This window comes from Gadus macrocephalus, chromosome 2, assembly GCF_031168955.1.
Source record: "Gadus macrocephalus chromosome 2, ASM3116895v1".
NCBI classification, from domain to species: Eukaryota; Metazoa; Chordata; class Actinopteri; order Gadiformes; family Gadidae; genus Gadus; species Gadus macrocephalus.
In genome coordinates this window covers 10046882-10066233 of record NC_082383.1, presented here as the reverse complement: position 1 = coordinate 10066233, position 19352 = coordinate 10046882, and the positions used below count along the sequence as shown (strand labels likewise).

At 45.6% G+C, this 19352-nt stretch overlaps 2 protein-coding genes and 1 long non-coding RNA gene across 7 annotated transcripts; 1 reads left to right on the top strand and 2 right to left on the bottom strand.

Annotated features, from left to right (window-relative positions):
* Positions 1-844: 844 nt before the first annotated feature.
* LOC132448433 (uncharacterized) lies at positions 845-2379 on the bottom strand. The gene is made up of 2 exons (XR_009523362.1): positions 1944-2379; positions 845-1898 (listed from the first exon to the last, which is right to left on the bottom strand). It is a non-coding gene; the product is annotated as an uncharacterized LOC132448433 (long non-coding RNA).
* Positions 860-11650, top strand: gys1 (glycogen synthase 1 (muscle)). Of its 3 annotated transcripts, XM_060039571.1 has the most exons (18): positions 860-1061; positions 1154-1211; positions 2061-2092; positions 3016-3134; positions 3667-3848; positions 5226-5417; positions 5738-5923; positions 6547-6691; positions 6974-7091; positions 7220-7340; positions 7441-7547; positions 7895-7954; positions 8187-8379; positions 8619-8745; positions 9155-9250; positions 9353-9516; positions 10211-10291; positions 10406-11650. In XM_060039571.1, the coding sequence occupies exons 4-18, from the start codon at positions 3017-3019 to the stop codon at positions 10604-10606; spliced, it is 2091 nt and encodes a 696-aa protein (XP_059895554.1). In that variant the 5' UTR covers positions 860-1061; positions 1154-1211; positions 2061-2092; position 3016; the 3' UTR covers positions 10607-11650. The 3 variants fall into 3 exon arrangements, with proteins under 3 accessions (XP_059895554.1, XP_059895545.1, XP_059895538.1); XM_060039562.1 differs by lacking the exon at positions 2061-2092; XM_060039555.1 differs by lacking the exons at positions 1154-1211; positions 2061-2092 and having other exon boundaries at positions 861-1061.
* On the bottom strand, positions 11200-19304 carry aspdh (aspartate dehydrogenase domain containing). 3 transcript variants are annotated; one of them, XM_060039670.1, is made up of 8 exons: positions 19198-19304; positions 18656-18718; positions 18374-18518; positions 18159-18243; positions 13816-13965; positions 13435-13658; positions 12696-12881; positions 11200-11907 (listed from the first exon to the last, which is right to left on the bottom strand). In XM_060039670.1, exons 2-8 carry the CDS (start codon positions 18708-18710, stop codon positions 11901-11903), a joined length of 852 nt encoding a protein of 283 aa, XP_059895653.1. In that variant the 5' UTR covers positions 18711-18718; positions 19198-19304; the 3' UTR covers positions 11200-11900. The 3 variants fall into 3 exon arrangements, with proteins under 3 accessions (XP_059895653.1, XP_059895644.1, XP_059895663.1); XM_060039661.1 differs by having other exon boundaries at positions 18907-19276; XM_060039680.1 differs by having other exon boundaries at positions 12742-12881; positions 18907-19256.
* Between the last annotated feature and the right edge of the window lie 48 nt (positions 19305-19352).

Here is a 19352-nt window from a genome sequence, read left to right as displayed (position 1 = left end):
ATGCTACTGCGAAATATTTATGTAGCGTATGCATATGTATTTGTATACTTGTATATTTGTGCATTTGTAAAAAAAAATAAAAAATACAATGTGCTCAAAAGGCTATGAATCGTTTTAAAAGGTATCTTCCTTAAAAACTGTACGCCTACTCCAATAAAGTTGTTGGCTGTAAAATAACATCATAGGAGGTGTCCTGGGAACCGGAGCTTAAATTTTTTCAATTTAACTCACTCACTGACATTTAAGCTATATAAAGAGGATGTCTCTCCCAGTGTCTCTCCCCATAATAATAAAGTGTGTATTATTAGCTGACTAATAAATGCGTTTTTCTTGTTGCAAGCATCTCCAAATATAATCAGCCATGTCGTTTATCACGACAATCAAATTAATTTACCAATCGGAAAACTGTTCATTTATAACGATTTACAAGGTTCTATAAAGTTGTCGTTTGTATCATTGACTGATGTCACCACAATTATAATGTATGGGGTAGTGCTTCCTATTGCAGAGCATTTTATTTAAGAAATGGGATATAAAGCGATGGCATTGTGTTGAACGGTTGGATATAGATAGGCCTATGTGAAGGGAGGGTATAATGTCAACAGTCACGATGCGGTATGATCCCATGTGACCTTAACAGACATTATAAATAACTCTCTCTCCCATCTCAGACCCTAGACAAAAAAGAAAAGTGGGAGTAATGCTGAACTCGATATGATTATTCACCGGCAACAGTGAGACCTTTAAACTATCGACAGCCAATTGCGTCGCTCGCTGAAGGAAAACGCCCCCAATGCCGGATGACGTTGTTCTATAGAGGAGTTGCATGGGCGGGTCTTGTACATTTGACACACACCCCCCACGTCAGAAAGAACGTTTATGTTAGGGCAGGGGGACCTTTCAAATGATGGAATACATATTAAACCAATGCGAGCCAGTCGAATTTAAATGAGGCTACCTCCCCTTTGCTCGTCCTTTTTTTTCTTTACCTATTTTATTGACGGTGACAGCTGTTAATGTTGGCCAAGCAAGCGATTGTGAAGTCCGGGTATATTTGAAAGGTAAGTAGCGACATGCATATTTCCACATGGGTCATTTTGATTACTTCTTTAAGGAATACATCAATGCGCAATGTATTCCTTTTCCGCTACAGGGCTGCAACTGTAGCGGTCTGCTGTCACGTTCGCATTTTGTATTCAACTAGACTTCAAGTAAGAGATTCGTGTATATCTTTGATGCAATTGAATCAGGGCAAAGAGCAGTATTAAAAAATAAAGACGTGCAGTATGTTTTGTTCCTAACCGGCTCCGGTACATACACACGACTAGCACTTCACTCTTGAAGGACACATCCAAGAGAGGAGATGTGACCACTGGTTTCCTGGGTATGTGTGAACAGTCACGTATCTGAGGGCTCTTGTGGCTGTTGTTTACTTTTCATAGTTTGACCCCGAATCAATCCGAACTGTGTAGATTATATTTTTTTAAATATCTCCTCTTGTCCTTTCAATTATTTCCACAGAAATACCAGACATGTCTTACTACTAACTAGTGTTAGTAGGCCTACTAATCTACATAGACATGTTATGTAAGAAAAAGTGAATATTCATTTTGACTGGAGCTATACTGTCATCATGACTAGGTATTCAGAAAGTTAAGAAAGGACAAACATACAGACACACACGCACAGACTTCCTCCCTTTCTTTGCATCCTTTCACCTTTGCTTCTATTGTTTCCCAACCCTGGCTGTGGTCAGTATTGCAACATATCCTGCTTAGATATAATCTCGGGTGATAAATTATGAATTTATTTAGGAGATAGAGATGGGGTAGTATGTGGTATTATAAAGGAAATCCTGTACGATTATATCTTGACTTGGATACTCTGATCGGCTAACCCTTGCAGTTCCAGTATTTCCACAGCATTACCACAATGCTTCCAACATATTTTCACCTTACTCCCACAGTATTTCCCCATTATGGTGCTGACTCAAATGGCAAACTGACGATTTCGGTCGTGTTTTTGAATGTGCTTGTGTGGGCATGTGCTCGTGTTTTTAGGGGAGTGCATTGTGCCACCTCCAGCTCGTTGTGCAAGGTTGACATGGTAACACACACACACACACACACACACACACACACACACACACACACACACACACACACACACACACACACACACACACACACACACACACACACACACACACACACACACACACACTGTTAGATTTGATGCACGCATTCATTTATGATGCTGTTTTAACTTCAATGATGAGATAATCTTGTTTTATAGGGCAACATTACTTTTCAACCTGGTGAACCAGCCTTGACACCAAACGTGTTGCTCTAATCCGGGAATCAGACTATTAGGCCATCGCTGGTTGTTTCTAACTTATAGTAAAATAAAAAGCTTCATATCAAACTAAACCAAACCACAGTGTTTAGTAGGGTATTTATTATTGGAACCCTCTCTATTGCTGTGCATTAATATGGAGTTGTAAGGTATTGATATTTTTACATCAGCTATAACTCCACTGCATTTGTCTGCCATTAGGCTGCTTGACTGCTTGAGAGACTCATTATAAACCATGTGCTAGAAGCACAGTGGGGAAGATTGTCCACAAGCAAGCTCATAGCAATGTTGTTCATAAATGTGCTGAGAAAAGGGTGATATGTGGTTAGAGCAATGTCTGAGGTCCTGGGTTTGACCCGATTCTTAGGTCTTTATATGTCGGGCTGGTACTTGGATTCTCTCCAGGTGAGCCAGAGGAAACCCAAACACATGCACTATAGTAGCAGGACGCTGCCTCAATAGGGTCATTTATGTTCAGCCAGACTCCTCTATACAGCCTGTCCCTGTCCCTATGTAAATAGAACGATATAAATAAAAGGAAATGTAGAAGAGACCTTTTTCCTTTCATACATTTTTCTACTAAGGATATTTAGCTTTTGATGACCTAGCCATGTACTGAACTGAACGCTTCACCAAGCTTTGGTCTCTGTGTTTTACCAGCATGCCTCTGGCGCGCAGCCTGTCCGTGACCTCCCTGTCAGGCCTGGAGGACTGGGATGAGGAGTTTGATTTGGAGGATGCCGTCCTCTTTGAGGTCGCCTGGGAGGTGGCTAACAAAGGTACGCAGTAGGGGGCGCTGCCAGGTTGTTCATTTCACATCCTAGCAGATCCGAGCTATTGAAGGATGAAATGCGGTAATGTATGAGGTGCGGTGGAAGGGTAACCAACCTGCCTACCCACACCCCCTGTTGTTGGCCATGAAGGTGATCTCATGGCCAAGGAAAGCTTACAGGAAAATTACAATAATGTAATGTATTAAAACAACAAGAGAACATATGGAGTTCCTTGTGCAGGATTTGCCACGGACAAAAGGGTTAGTAGGTGCGCATGTGTACCTCCCCAGCTGAAAAGTACTGGGTTTGATTCCCAATTTATCTTTGCTACCTGTAGGTATAAACATAACCCTAGCTGCTATTGAAGATCCTAACTGTGTGTGTGTGTGTGTGTGTGTGTGTGTGTGTGTGTGTGTGTGTGTGTGTGTGTGTGTGTGTGTGTGTGTGTGTGTGTGTGTGTGTGTGTGTGTGTGTGTGTGTGTGTGTGTGTGTGTGTGTGTGTGTGTGTGTGTGTGTGTGAACATGCACGTGTGTGCAGTTGGGGGGATCTACACTGTGATCCAGACCAAGGCGCGGCTGACCGCGGAGGAGTGGGGGGAGAACTACTTCCTGGTGGGTCCGTATGTGGAGAGCAACGTGCGCACCCAGGTGGAGCTCATCGAGCCCACCAACCCCATCCTCAAACGCACCATCGACAAGATGAACGCCAGCGGCTGTAAGGTAGTGTTGTGCACGCACGCAGGGGTCGGCACCCATATGCCCCCTTTTCCACCGACGGTACCAGCACAACTCGCCACAGCTTAGCGTGGCGCGACCTGATTGGGTTCCAGGCACGTGGTGTATCCATCTAGAAAGTACCTCTTCAACGTGGGCGAGTTGATAGCACGCCACTGCGCGAAACTGCGACAGATAAACAGACAGGGTTACACACAGGAGCGTCTCCACCTCTGGCCCGGTCCACGCGTGTTCTTGCTCGCTGATCCATGTTCAATAATCAATCACTATTGTTGACTGAAGGCTGATGCTAGTATTTAAAGATGCCGGACGTCGGGTGTCAGGTGTCAGGCTCGGACCTCTCGCTCATCATTATTCGTCCAGGGGCGTCACTCTGGCCAATCAGTGGCCAGCAGCCTGTTTACGTCACACAAAAGTATCAGATCAACTCTCTATGAACCTCGACGGAGGTGAGACTAAAAAAGTACCAGGTACCTCATTTTGGCCATCGAAACACAAAAAAAGGCGGGCTTAGTCGAGGCGAGTTCAGCTGGTACTGTCAGATGAAAGGGGGAAATACATGCACACTGAATATACTCTGAATATTGGAGCTACTTCCTGCATTAATTACATTGAGAGAAGTTTCATCAGGTACTATTTAGCAGATACTCTTATCCAAGCATTGGAGTCTTAGGCAGGTTTTATGTCCATATATCTATCTCGCTGTGTGTTTGTGTGTGTGTGTGTGTGTGTGTGCACTCTAAACCCTGTAGCATTCTCCTATTAAAGATTAAAGGTTAAAGGCTGTATCCCTCTTTCCTCTCTCTATCTCTCTTCCTCTCTCTCATACGTGTGTGTGTGTGTGTGGCTCCTTGTATAGTGAGAATGCCTGTCTATGTTTGGGTGTGTGCTGCTGTGTCACTTTGTGAGAGAGGACACTGTGGGATTATGGGTCATGGCCATGGCTCGCGGTCGTGATGCTATTTTAAAGCGACATTTCTGATTTATTTTAAACCGGGAGACCTTTCAGTCCTTCCTACACAGCGGTTGTTAAACAAAATTCAGAAGATATGAAATTGTAGCAGAAAAGATGGTTATATTTTGGGGTATGATCTGTGTAAATTATTATCCATGGTCTTTCAAATGTGGCTATGGTTCTTTGTCAGCTAAAGTGTATTCTCATGTCGTTAAATACATCAAATTGCTATCTGTTCATTTACCAAATACTACATACCACAGATAACATCCAGAACTTTCAGTAATGGATCTTACTTTAGTGCTTTAGTAAATCAAATTAGTGAAAATGTGGTTGGTTGGCTTGTTTGAGTTGCTGATTTGCCCCCACCCCACCCCCCACCCCACCCCCCACCCCACCCCCTCCAGGTGTACTTTGGTCGCTGGCTGATCGAGGGTAGTCCCTATGTGGTCCTCATCGATGTGGCATTCACCGCGTGGTCTCTAGACCGCTGGAAAAGCGAGCTATGGGAGAACTTCTCCATCGGTGTGCCGTGGTTCGACCGTGAGGCCAACGACGCTGTCCTCTTCGGCTTCCTCACTGCCTGGCTCCTGGGAGAGGTCAGGGGTCAAACATATTGCACCAGATCAAACAAAAAACACAATGCTCTGTAGAATGTTAGCGTTGTGATTTAATTATCAGAGCGGAGTATCTTGAGCGTTTCTTTAGTCTGACTGTTAAAAGTTATGCTCTTGCTAAAAGTGTGTTTTATTTTCCTCTGTTACCACCAGGTGGAGGATATAAGAGTTAAAGAGGGATCTTTTTTTTTTTCTAGTTCAAAAGTCGGGACAAAAACAATTCACCCTCATTGTGTATGTGTTCTTTCCACTCTTTGACCCTTAACCCCCCCCCCCCACCCTTCCTCTCGCTACGTCTCCAGTATGCGGCCCAGTGTGAGGAACCCCCCCACATCCTGGCCCACTTCCATGAGTGGCTAGCGGGCTTGGGGCTGATGCTGTGCCGTCGAAGGCAGCTTCCCGTGGCCACCATCTTCACCACCCACGCCACCCTGCTGGGCCGCTACCTGTGCGCTGGCAAAGTGGACTTCTACAACAACCTGGCCGAGGTCGGTGGGCAGGTGTTCGTGTGTGTCTATCATGTGTTGCCTGGTTCTGGTCCTCGATTTCCCCGCCCACTTTTTGCGAATGTTCTGTGATTCAGGGTCTGCTGTTGGTGTCTCAGCAGGAATTATTACTGAGATAGTCAGAGCAGCAGAAAACCATCTGACACCCAACACGATTCCTGACATTAAAGTGTGGATTCTGCCTCTGAAGTATCATTAAACTCTATGGATTCTGACATTGAAGCCGTTTTGAACCAAAAAGTTATTGCTCGGTATATCAACAACGGAGAGCAACGTCAATCAACAAATCTTTATCCAGCTCACGATTGGTTTAGGTGGAAGCAACCCCTTGCTGAGTTTCTGAGAACAGCTCTTCAGACTCGGTTATGTATCGAACTACAACTCAAGATGATTATCAGTCCTACTCATGTGGGTCTTTAGATGTTGGTAGGTCTTCCATACATTTTTATATCATCCATCCATCGTCAATCATCGATCTATCTACCCATCAATCGAGCCATTATCCAACCATCAATCAATCATCCATCTATCTCTCAATCCATCTGGCCGTCATCCATCCCTTGACTCTCTCTCTCTTTCTCTCTCTTTCTCTTTTTCACGTCCAGTTCAACGTGGACAAGGAGGCGGGCGACCGACAGATCTACCACCGCTACTGTCTGGAGCGGTCCGCGGCGCGCTGTGCTCATGTCTTCACCACCGTGTCCCAGATCACTGCCATCGAGGCAGAGTACCTCCTCAAGAGGAAACCAGGTGAGACGGAGACGCTAACCCATCGGTGACCAGGACTCCACCTGCCTAGTTTAAGAACTAGGTACAATGAGATGCAAACATTAAAACAAAAAAGGTTTCATATTTAACTCGAGCCCAATGGATTTAGAAAGAAAAATATTATGAAAGTACCCACAGATAATGGCAGTTATGTTTTCTTCAAATGAAATGGATAAAGGATTTCGTTGGTTGATTTTCATTTCATAATGTAGCTGATATAAACATTCCCTCTCTCCCTCTCCCCCTCCCTTCCCCCGCACCCAGACATCATCACTCCCAACGGTCTGAACGTGAAGAAGTTCTCGGCCATGCATGAGTTCCAGAACCTCCACGCCAAAAGCAAGAATCGCATCCAGGAGTTCATCAGAGGACACTTCTACGGGTCTGGGATTCCTCTCCACTTGATACTTAATAGTATAATAGTATAACAATAATCTTCATAGGGTGGGTGAAACATTTGTGGGTTCTATTGAACCCCTTGTTTATTTACTGTGCTTTCATGTCCGTCAGGCACCTTGACTTCAACCTGGACAAGTGTGTGTTTCTCTTCATTGCTGGACGATATGAATTCTCTAACAAGGGAGCGGACATTTTCTTAGAGGCCTTGGCTAGACTCAACTACCTGCTGAGGGTGAGTTCTGTCTGTGTGTGTGTGCGTGTGCGTGTGCGTGTGTGCGTGTGGAGGATAAAACTCACCCACATGGTGGCCCGTACCGCTCTGCTTGGAACAGGTGAACCACAGCGACGTGACGGTGGTGGCCTTCTTCATCATGCCCGCCAGGACCAACAACTTCAATGTGGAGACGCTGAAGGGCCAGGCGGTCAGGAAGCAGCTCTGGTGAGATGATGGGATGGCGGATGAGAGTGGTGTATCTTTTCATGTGTGTTTAGGTGTAATTTCCAACAAGCTTGTGCAAATTACATTTTGTAAAATAAATATGCCTGTAAGATCACAGTGGCATGCTGCTAATGGAAGATATGCTTAACTACTGCATTGGCTCAAAAGACAAAATAAATGAAGCATTACCATAGTTGACAAAGCAAAAACATAAAGTGACAAACTCAATATTGAACAAAAAAGCGACGCTTGGACATTTTCATTATAGACCAGCTTCACATGTGTAATCCCATTTGAGTGGCCGTGTCGGTTTTTGCACTGGCACTAACAAGTTTCCCCCCCAACAGGGATACAGCGCAGACGGTAAAGGAACGATTTGGCAAAAAACTTTACGAGTCTCTGCTAGTGTAAGTTCATATTGAATTATAATGTATATGACATAATGTAATTATTTAGTAATTCTATTAAACATATTATAGAATTATATACTATGACATTTTGTTTTTCTCATATTAAGATGCCATTTTCTCACCTCAACCAACCTCCTATTACTACCCTGTGTGTGCGGCAATCACCTTTTATAAAATAATGTATATATTGTTGATAAAGCCCCTTCAAACACGTTTTGGTGATGCTTAGTGGGCAGCTACCAGACGTGTCCAAGATGCTGGACAAGGAGGACTTCACCATGATGAAGCGAGCCATCTTCTCCACTCAGAGGCAGTGTCAGCCACCTATCTGCACCCACAACATGCTGGAGGACAGCAGCGACCCCATCCTCAACTGCATCCGCCGCATCGGCCTCTTCAACTGCTCCGCCGACCGCGTCAAGGCATGTCCGTGCCACAACTAGCACACTTGCAGCAGTTGTTGTTTTTCTACTTATTCTTTCAATTTAGTGAATGCATACCTGGAGGCATTCTCCAGAGAAATGCAAGTAGCCTATAGTTGCTAGAGGAGCAGCAGGAGTAAGCTCCATGTAGTTTTCAGTAAAAAGCCGATCTAAACTATTAACCTATTTTTATATCTTTTGATCAAATATATTATATTAATTTACATCTGTTGTCGTAGGTCATCTTCCATCCAGAGTTCCTGTCATCTACCTCTCCCCTCCTGCCTATGGACTACGAGGAGTTTGTGAGGGGCTGCCATCTTGGCGTGTTTCCCTCCTACTATGAACCCTGGGGGTACACTCCAGGTATGTCTCGCCGCCTGCTAGTTTATTCAATTTAAAAGCTTTATTGGCATGGGGAATTGAACACACAAAGACGTACTATTGAGCAAATGCAGGCAGGCAGGAGTTGGACAGTGAATTAGGATACAAGTCATTTAGGAGCATTCAGGGGTTGGACAGTGAATTAGGATACAGGTCATTAAGGAGCATTCAGGGGTTCGACAGTGAATACCGAAACTTTTTAATGACCCACTTGAACACAATCGAACCAAACTACAAAAAGTTATAGTGCTATAGGGTAAGTATAATTTCAAAGGAAATAAGAAGAAGTACATACTATATGGAACCTCATAGAACATTCCATCAATATCCATCTTTTTATTAATTTGTTAAAATTAAAGTAAATATTTGTATCTTCCTTCTCTGCCGGCAGCTGAGTGCACAGTGATGGGTATTCCGTCTATCTCCACCAATCTGTCTGGCTTCGGCTGCTTCATGGAGGAACACATCGCAGATCCTTCTGCGTACGGTAAGATAGTCGAAGGAATTCAATGTGATCTTCACTGCCATGGTGTTTCCACTTAATGTTAGTTTTTTCGAACCTTTCAAGTTCTATGTATTTTTCTGCTAGGGATTTACATTCTGGACCGGAGGTTTCGGGGAGTGGATGAGTCGTGCAACCAGCTCACTTCCTTCCTGTTCCAGTTCTGCAAGCAGAGCCGGCGCCAGCGGATCATCCAGAGGAACCGCACCGAACGCCTCAGTGACCTGTTGGACTGGAGATACCTCGGCAGGGTAAGGGAGCCTGGAGCCAGCGGGAATGGGCCCGCGATACCCTTAAGTCCCAGATATACTCCAAAATATATCGAAATTGGTGTGTTCCCACAGACAGTCGACAGTCGATTTGGTTTGTTGTCCTCTGAGTCATGTCTCCTCCAACCATGACTCGTAAGAAAAACGACTGCAAATATTGCAGTGACGGCATTGTGAAGATCAACAGCCAATGCAAACACACTCATTTCGATTTTGTTAAATTAAAGGGGTCATATTATACCACCAGGTGTGAGTCACACTCACACCTGATGGTATAATATGTCTCCTTTAAGGTTTATTGTGGCATTAATGTTCACTTAAAATCACAGCATTAAAACTTTGCACCTACCTGTTGTCACAAGTGGCATTACACATGTGGAGTGGTGAGTAACTGTGACCTGGTACTAAAAACTAAAGCACCCCCTGTAGATTGCAACGGTCGTTGTAAATAGTTTGTTCTGATTGGCCCAAAAAATTATGATGTGTTATCTACTACTGTTACCAGTGTGCAACTGCAAAAACAGGTGTTTTTCTTATGGTTACATATAATTTCCATGTTAAATATTTGAATTTACATTGCAGGTTAACCAATGCAGATTTAAAATTAATCATAACAAAATGAATAGGGATGACTGCCAGTGATTGTATATTTCCTTCCTCCTCCGTCTTGGACCAGTATTATATATCAGCGCGGCATATGGCACTGGCCAAGGCCTTCCCTGACACCTACATGTACGAAGCTCAAGACCCTACCTCGGTATGTCCTTCATTTGCTTAACTTGGCTTTCAATGGGCTTTATTTGGAAGATTGTTATAACTAGCGTTAGCTATTTTTAATTTCCTCTTTATTTCCTCTTCCTCTTCTCTCCAGTCATCTGGGTTCCGGTACCCTCGCCCTGCATCTGTGCCCCCCTCCCCATCCCTCTCCCGCCACTCCTCACCTCACCACAGCGACGACGAAGACGAGCGCTATGATGAGGACCTGGAGGCGGAGAAGGACCGCGTGAACATCCGCCAACCCTTCGTAGCTAAAACCAAAGCTGGCGACGGGGTTCCCAGCGAGAGCGACTGATGCACGCACAAACACACACACACGCACACACTCAAACAACTCTCAAGGGAAGCTTTTTCAAAATCTTTGCTGATTGATGTCCATGTTAGGGGGTCAGGGGGTACAATTAGCCTCAGCCTCAATGTCTTCCCAACATGCCAAAGTGGGGAAGACTTATTTTTGAATTATCAACTGAATAGGTACATCAATCATAAATAAAAAAGTAACTAATAAAATAAATAAAAGTTCTGTTTTAAGTTGTAGCAGCAGTTTAACAATTGGTTTACTACTAATGTTGACTTTTTTTCTGATAAAAAATAAATAGGGTATTCTGCACCATAGCAAGTTTAACTTTTGTACTTACACTGAATAATGAGGGGTATTTAAAAGAAGACCTCGTTTATTTTGTCACCTCTACACAAACTGAAAGCTACAGAGGCCCGTCCCTGGGCACAAGTGGAAGCTTTTCAGACTTTCATTCAGAACTTTGCACAGCCTCAAAAGATCCTTCCTAACATATCTACTAGCTTGAGAAGGTGACTTTATTTTACAACACTGTTTTATACCTGTAGTTGCCTACCTTGTGGTGGCAGTTGTCTTGTTTTTAATGCCTATACACACACACACACATCACACACCACACTCTCACTATCACATACTGCCTCAGAACCCCATGCTGTATGAATCTCTTCTACATTAAGATCTCAGCACTGTGTGTTTGTTTATTTGTTAGCCTTTTGGTAACGGGGCCTTGTGATAACCACACTCATGTCCGTCTGAGCGGGTGACAGTATAGCTGTAAACTGGCCAGTCAGTATTTATTAATGATGAAGGAAAGATGAGGAGCGTTCCTTTGTGCAGGTTATACAGTGGTCTGGTCTAAAAAAGGTGGTTTTGAATGGACTATCATAACAGCGAAGGCTTAAGTGACGCTGTGGTACGTTTTTAAGTATATGTGTTATTGTCTGTTATTGAGGGAATATTGTTAGTGTTGTCTTTTGTTGACCTATTGTACCAGATAAATACAAATAAAGTCTATGTACACTATATGTTTACTACAAACAACGCTCTCTTCTCCTTTTGTTTTGAAATGGGTTTTTAATGACAAGAGATTCAGGTTTGCAAGTTGGCAACAATATCCGACTTCCACACGTATTATAAAAAATCTAGGATTTCACTTATATGTGCTTGATTACATGGAAAGTGTGGAATTAATGTGGTAGCAGATACTTGGGTACATTCCTCACAACTTTTGATCCCTCCATTTGAGGGTGAAGACAGCCATCAGCACAAGTGCACCTTCCCACCGTGCCCTTTACAAACTAGAGAGAGAGTGCAGAGAAGATTTAGAATACAATAAAATGTTGGTCATGATGGACAAACCAGGCTAGCTTTCAGACATTCGAAGACTCATTCCCAACGTATATGAAGAAATGTTAATTTGACTAATATTATGGGGGTCTGTTTTTTTCCGCACCCATATCCATATCTTAATGTGCAGCTAAGCAGTAGAATGACATTGGATTTACTTTATTAGTTTTGATTCGTAAAGCTAGTGTAGGAATACATTTAAGAAGGATTTAATGTCGTTTGTTGAAATTCTCTTTACATCCTCTCAGCAGTCAATAAATCATTTGCCCATGCAAAAAAAAGCGAAGTTGTATCTCTGGTTTTTTCAGGCCTGCAATGAGCCCGTCCAATCATTTAATTGGGTCTTGATGAAATTAATAGGGATGGGATTTTTTCAGTAGGATACAAATTCTAGCTTACTCTGGCTTGTTTCTCCAAATTGTCTGGACAATTTTTACTACGGTTCTGTACCTCAACAGTCAATCATCGACCGTCATAAGAACAAGAAGCGACCGTGACACCATCGCTGACCGCTGCTGATAAGAGCGGGGTCCCCAGCGCGTTCAGCTCACCCAGTAGACTGTGATAAGAGCGGGGTCCCCCAGCGCGTTCAGCTCACCCAGTAGACTGTGATAAGAGCGGGGTCCCCCAGCGCGTTCAGCTCACCCAGTAGACTGTGATAAGAGCGGGGTCCCCCAGCGCGTTCAGCTCACCCAGTAGACTGTGATAAGAGCGGGGTCCCCCAGCGCGTTCAGCTCACCCAGTAGACTGTGATAAGAGCGGGGTCCCCAGCGCGTTCAGCTCACCCAGTAGACTGTGCCAGAAAGAGTTGTAGGTGGCGCTGCCGGTCACGGCTCCCAGCTGGGCAGGGTTCCTCCTCACCGTGTGGACCGAGAAGCCATGGGCTCCACTCACCTCCACCTCCACCACGTGGTAGTCCCTCAGCCTGGCCCACACACCCCCGGAGAGGGGGGAGGTTAGGACTTTGGAACCCTACTTTATTTCAAATCGTTTCATTTTACAGTAACCGTTTTATTTTGCCTAATTGATATATTACATGGGGTGGATAGTTAAGGGCGATGTCAACTGCTGATGTCAACGTCATTTCTTAAAATCCAGCTCAATATTTTTGTATTGTCATTAAAAGCCACTTGAGGAATTAATGGAATTGGATTAAAGAAATAAATACGATTTATTCATGACATAAATAATACAGTTGTTTCCTAGCTCGGTATACTGATATTCTCATCATAGCATTGAAAATACCAACTAATGAATAGCATTTCAAATCTTTGCGCACTATTCAGTTTTGTTACTGCAATTTACTGAAAGTTTACTTTGAAAACCAATTTTTAAGTGTTTTTAGTAGGACACTGCATCCTTTCACAGGCCAGGCCTTTGGTACAAAAAACAACAACACCGCTCTGCACTGGCAGTTTGTGAACAGAGTTATGTGTTCTGTGTTGTATAATTATAGTTTGGTGTAGGGGAAGACTCACGCTGTATCCGACACAATCTCCCCGATAACCCCAGGAAAGCCCAGGGTTCCTGCTGCCACAGCAACCGCTGCCATGGTGTTCACGTTGTTGGGGGCCAATGGGCACAGCTCAGCCACAGAGCCCCTGAATAAGACCCGCCTCCCCTCGCCCTCAGTCCAATCAGAGAGCGTGTCCTCTGTGAGCCTGAAGCAGGAGGGGTGTTTGGACATCCTTACGAACACACCCTGTGGAATCATGTGCATAGGTGGAGGAGAATAGTCCGGTGTTTAGGGTTTAGCATCCCCAATGTCTGCAGTCTGTGTGCCTTAACCCCCTACCTAACCCTTATGACATAGTATCTGAATTGACTGTAGGTTGCTTTGGGTAAAAGTTTGTCATTACTGTGAGTGCCCCGCTGTCGTCAAGCCTCTGGATGTCCTGGCCTCCCCACAATGCACCACTGGGGACGTAGAGCGTGTTGCCGTGAAGACTGGCCGCTTGCCGGAGTTGCTGGTTCAGCTCGGGGTCACAGAGTGCCGAGGGAGAGCCTACCTAATAGAAAGGAATGATTAAGTCATTTAAAAGGTTGTATTTCGAATAGCATTTAGATTCATGTCTTTGCATCAGCCTACCAAGAGAAATTCCTAGTAAGGGTTTGTAGACTATGATGACAGTCTCTATGGTTACTGCGACGGCGTGCTGACGTCACGGGGACGCACGGCATGCTGGGGCGCGTTGGTTGTTGTTGTTGTTGAACTGGGCTAATAAAGCTAGTGGGTGTAACATCGTTCGCTGTCTACACTCTCCTCATCCATGCACATCTACAGGGTTAACCTAAATGGCTAAATGACATCTACATGGTGTCAGAAGTGAGCCGAATCGAATCTAAGATGGCACAAGGACTCCGCCGGATGAACCCGCTCGTGTTTAACTAGGATATCACTCACAACTGGGAGCAGTTCAAGCGGGAATGGCATGTCTATAGCAACGCCGGGCTGGCGGCTGACGGCTAGTATGAAAGTGCAAGCCTACACGTTCTCAACCTCGCCGGTCCGGAGGCATTGGATAAACTCGACATGTTTGATTCTGCGGCCGACGAGGATCGCGAGGACCCTGCCGTGCTGGTAAAGAAATTTGAGGAATTATGCCTGCCGGTAAAGAACGTGATTATGGACAGACAATCATTCAACACGACTGACCAGAAACGGCACGAGTCAATCCAGTCATATGTTTCCGCGTTGAAGGTCATGGCCAAGAAATGTGACTTCGGGACACTGCATGATGAACTGATTAGAGATCGTTTGGTCTGTGGTATACACAGTGACACTGTCTGTGCACAGCTTTTAAAGGAGAAGAAACTGACGCTAAATTCGGCCGTTGAGATCTGCACGAACGATCTGAGAAGGGCAACAGAGAACTAAAAAAGGAAGCAGAGGTGTGCACAGTGGAATTCGACCCATGCACAAACTGTGGTGGCCAACACGCACCAGACCGGAACAAGAGTCCAGCGCTCAAAAAGCGCTGCAACACGTGTGGAAGAATGAACCACTTCTCTAGATGCTGCAGTTCAGGCAAACCGTTTGCCCCCAACAGGCCAGGGCAGGTTCCGCCCCCCGCTGCACACAGAGGCAGATACACACACGTGAGTGAACTTGACACGCAGCCACTGCAAGGGCCAACTGATGTGTTTCACTGTGAGACTGTGGAAATGTTTTACTGTCAGAGCATAGACAAGCCAGAGGATGTGCGCTATGCCATGGCATCACCACGGGGAGTGAGGTTTTCCAGAGGTCCATGGAGCAGCTTTTCGAAGGACTGCAGTGGGCAATTGTGATAGATGACATTTTGGTGTGGGGCCGCTCGAGAGAGGAGCATGATCTCCGTCTCCGCCAAGTCATGGACAGGATACGGGCTCTCAATCTCAGACTGAACCCTGAGAAGTGATGTTTCAGGGTCACTGAGGTTGCTTATGTCGGTCACCTGCTCACCGACCAGGATGCGAAACCCGACCCTGCCAAGACCGCTGCCGTCCGCCAGATTTCCCCGCCGGCCCGGAGGACAAGAACGGTCTCCTAAGGTTCCTAGGCATGACCAACTACTTGGCCAATTTGAACCAGACTAAAGTGAGGCCACGGCACCCCTGCGCGAGCTGTTGCGCCAGGATGTAGACTGGTGCTGGCTGGAGCTCCACACAGCGGCGTTCACAAAACTCAAGGAACTTATCGCAGGTCCCCCGGTGCTGCGGTACTTTGATGTGCACCAATCTGTTGTGCTGTCAGCTGACGCCTCACAGCACGGACTGGGTGCAGTCTGCCTCCAAAACGGCCGACCGGTGGCTTTCGCTTCAAGGGCCCTCACGGAGACTGAGTCACGCTACGCTCAGATTGAGAAAGAGCTCCTGGCCCTTTTTCTATGCTTGCACGAAATTCCATCACTACATATATGGACGGGCTGTGACTGTCGAGACTGACCATCAGCCGCTCATTACCATAATAAAAAAGCCACTTCACACAGCCTCTGCGCGCCTACAAAGGATGATCCTCCGTCTGCAGCGTTACAACCTCGACGTCATCTACAAGAGGGGCAGGGAGCTCTACGTCGCTGATGCTCTCTCCCGTGCACATTTGCCCTCCACTGACCAAGCTGAGGAAATGGAGGAGTACGAGGTTATGGTGGTGGACGTCCTCTCCTCACACAGGGTTGAAGAACTGAAGCGTGAGACGTTGGCTGATCCTCTCTGCCGGCGTCTCGCTGAGGTCGTTTCTGCAGGCTGGCCCGATGCATTGAGGGAGGTGCCATGTGACCTGAGACCGTTCTACGCCATGAGAGAGGAACTCACGGGTGACAGTGGTTTGCACAGTGGTTCGTCATTCCAAACTCCCTCCAGCGTTACTACATGCAACAGCTGCACCAGGGCCAGCCTGGTCTCGAGGCCACGAAGCGCAGGGTCAGGGAGACAATGTTCTGGCCGACCATCTACACTGACATTGAAAGAGAAGTTTCCAGGTGTGCCCCCTTCAATGCTCTCAAGCCACACCAGCCTAAGGAGCCCCTTCAACTGCATGACATCCCTGACCTACCGTGGTCCCTCACCGCAGCAGATGTTTTGGAGTGGGAGGGGAAGGAGCATCTTGTGCTTGTTGACTCCTACTCTGGCTGGTTCGAGATAGACCGGCTCCTGGGTTGGCCACATTGGTGGCCAAGTTTAAACGCCACTTTGCTACTCACGGAGTACCACAGCCACTCATGATAGACAATGCTGCTTACTTCACAAGTAGGGAGTTCCGGGAATTTGCACACAAGTGGGACTTCTGTCATGTCACCAGCAGTCCACTGTAACCTCAGTCCAATGGGCTTGCTGAGAGGGCTGTGCGCTCGGCAAAGCACCTGCTGGAGAAATGTGCACGAGATGGAACGGACATAGATGCAGCTCTCCTCAGCCTACGCAACATGCCCAGGGACGGGTTGCCGTCGCCAGCTCAATGCCTGCTCTCTTGGCGCACCAGGGCTTTCATTCCCATGACCAAAGCCATGTACTCACCCGAAGTGGAGACACAGGTCCAGATGGCCCTGACACAGGCGAGACAGAGTGGAAAGGCCAACTACGACAAATCAGCTAGGCCACTGGCTCCACTGCGAGCTGTGCAGACAGTGAGAATGCAGACAAAGAGAGGACACGACAGACTGGCAACAGTGCTAGGAACAGCACCACAACCAAATAGTTACCAGGTCAAGGCTGGAGATGCAACATATGTCAGGAACAGACGCCACCTACTCCAGACACCTGAGACCTATGTTCCTGACTCCACGGCAGGGGACCCACCTGCTGTTGTTGCAATCGCACATCCACGAAGCCCACAACAGTGTGGGACCGGAATTGTCACAGGGACAGCGGCCTGTGATTTTTACTCGCTCAGGGAGAGCATCGAGACCCAGCTCTCTCTACAAGGCACAGACAAGCTCTGTGCTGTGCTGGCACACTGACATTTGACCCCTCCCCCCCCTCATGTTGCAGCCTGTTCTGGACTGTTGGACACTCTTTAAAAAAAAACAAAAAAAAAACAGGGGGAGGACAACAGATATATGTTACATGTTCTTTATTAGATGCTTGGGGTTTCATTACATGCAAGTCTGCTATTTTCTATTATGTGCTATGTTCTATTATGTGCAATGGTCTATTATCTGCTATTTCATATTATGTGCCTCGTTAGCATATAACTTAAGAAGGGGGATGTAGACTATGTTGACAGTCTCTATGGTTACTGCGATGGCGTGCTGACGGGGGAAGCACGGCATGCTGGGGCGCGTTGGTTGTTGTTGTTGTTGAACTGGGCTAATAAAGCTAGTGGGTGTAACGCCGTCCGCTGTCTACACTCTCCTCATTCATGCACATCTACAGGGTTAACCTAAATGGCAAACAATTTGCCATTTTTAATTTCCCAGTATCCGGGGGTTGTCCAGAGGCTCGGGTGATGCCTGATAGGATAAGTAAGTTAGGTTATTGAAACTCCCACTAACAACATCTGCAAAATACAAAATCCTGTTTCGTCAACTGTACCGACACTGTAGCTTGTTCTATTAAATGATGGTTCCTACACCTACTGTGCACTCCGTACAATCTATATTGTATTTGTAGTTCCTCAGTCATTTGGGATAAAAGGCTTCCAAATGTACTTTCAACATGCCAAGAAGATAGATATTGATTCATTCCCACTAAGTCCAACAAGAAGTGGGGCAAAACTCACCAGGAAGTGTGCATGAGAGAGAAACTGAACACCAAAGTCCTTGACGATCTGAGGATGGCACACCTCTACGATCACCTCGCATACCCTGTAAAAGTGTCGCCATTTCTATTCGTATGCCTTTTTGTTTGAATGCTGAGAAGTTGAATGACATTTGTATGTTGTAAAAGCATTTATGCATTATTATTTATTTGGTGAGTTGATGTGTGTGGCTATACCTGGTTTTAAAAGCAGATAGGTCTTCAAGTATTAGGTGGTCAGGAACTAAACCCTTTAGCTTGTGAGGGTTTCGATTCCAAGCAAACGCCAGAGTAAGACCCAGGCCAGCTCCATCTTTTATGATCCTCTCCACTAGGTACTGCCCTGCAAAACACAAACACACGCACACACACACACACACACACACACGCAAATAATCGATTCATTTGATGCAATGCATGAACTGGATAACATAAAGTGAAAGGATGGACAGGGTAGGTCATGCAGGTGTGTGTGCAAACCTAAATGTCCATAACCCACCACTCCTATCCTCAAGGTAGATGAGCGGGTAGCCATGCCCTTCACTTAACAAAAAAAAAGAAAAACAGGCCAATCAGAGAACAGAATGTTGACAATCGTAACACTCAATGTTTACACTCAATATCAACACATGAATTTGGTGAATCTATTTTCTTTTGAAAAATAACCAAAAAAATAGTGCATTCAGTTTTTTGTCAGGAAACATTTAAGATACAGGCTAGCTGACACTTACCGGTTTTAGCGTGTAGTCAAGGCATCCACTAGCTAAGTGCACCCTAATCGACACGCTATTTTCTGTTTTGAAGAGTGCTAAATGCAAACGCACACGCTAACACAGCTAGGTAAACATACAATTTGCCAGCTAGCTACTAATCATCCAATTGTGAACCACAATACTCACATTCGTATCAGCCTCAATGTGCAAGTCCTTTGATCTTTCAACTTTAACCTTCACTTCGTATCATTAAGTCGCACGATGATCAAGACACAACCTTCTATATCGCTCATTTATGGCTTCACTCACAGGTAGATTCGTCAGATCGAAGCGTCGTCTCCCTCAACAGAGCTCTATCGACCTCTGAACAACTAATGACCCCAGCCCTCACTCAAAGAAGTAGGTGTGCGCCGTTCAAAGTTCAACTAAGGAAACATTAAGTAAACAAACATGATCCATTGCAA

Excerpts from the sequence above, each read along its gene's own strand:
- gys1 (XM_060039562.1), top strand. The coding sequence starts at position 3,017 with ATGCCTCTGGCGCGCAGCCTGTCCGTGACCTCCCTGTCAGGCCTGGAG. Across the intron at positions 3,135-3,666 it reads CTGGGAGGTGGCTAACAAAG|TTGGGGGGATCTACACTGTG; the intron begins GTACGCAGTAGG and ends ACGTGTGTGCAG. Across the intron at positions 7,955-8,186 it reads CTTTACGAGTCTCTGCTAGT|TGGGCAGCTACCAGACGTGT; the intron begins GTAAGTTCATAT and ends GGTGATGCTTAG.
- aspdh (XM_060039670.1), bottom strand. The coding sequence starts at position 18,710 with ATGGCTACCCGCTCATCTACCTTGAGGATAGGAGTGGTGGGTTATGGA. Across the intron at positions 13,966-18,158 it reads TCTCTCATGCACACTTCCTG|GTAGGCTCTCCCTCGGCACT; the intron begins GTGAGTTTTGCC and ends CCTTTCTATTAG. Across the intron at positions 12,882-13,434 it reads GAGATTGTGTCGGATACAGC|GCTGAGGGACTACCACGTGG; the intron begins GTGAGTCTTCCC and ends TGTGTGGGCCAG.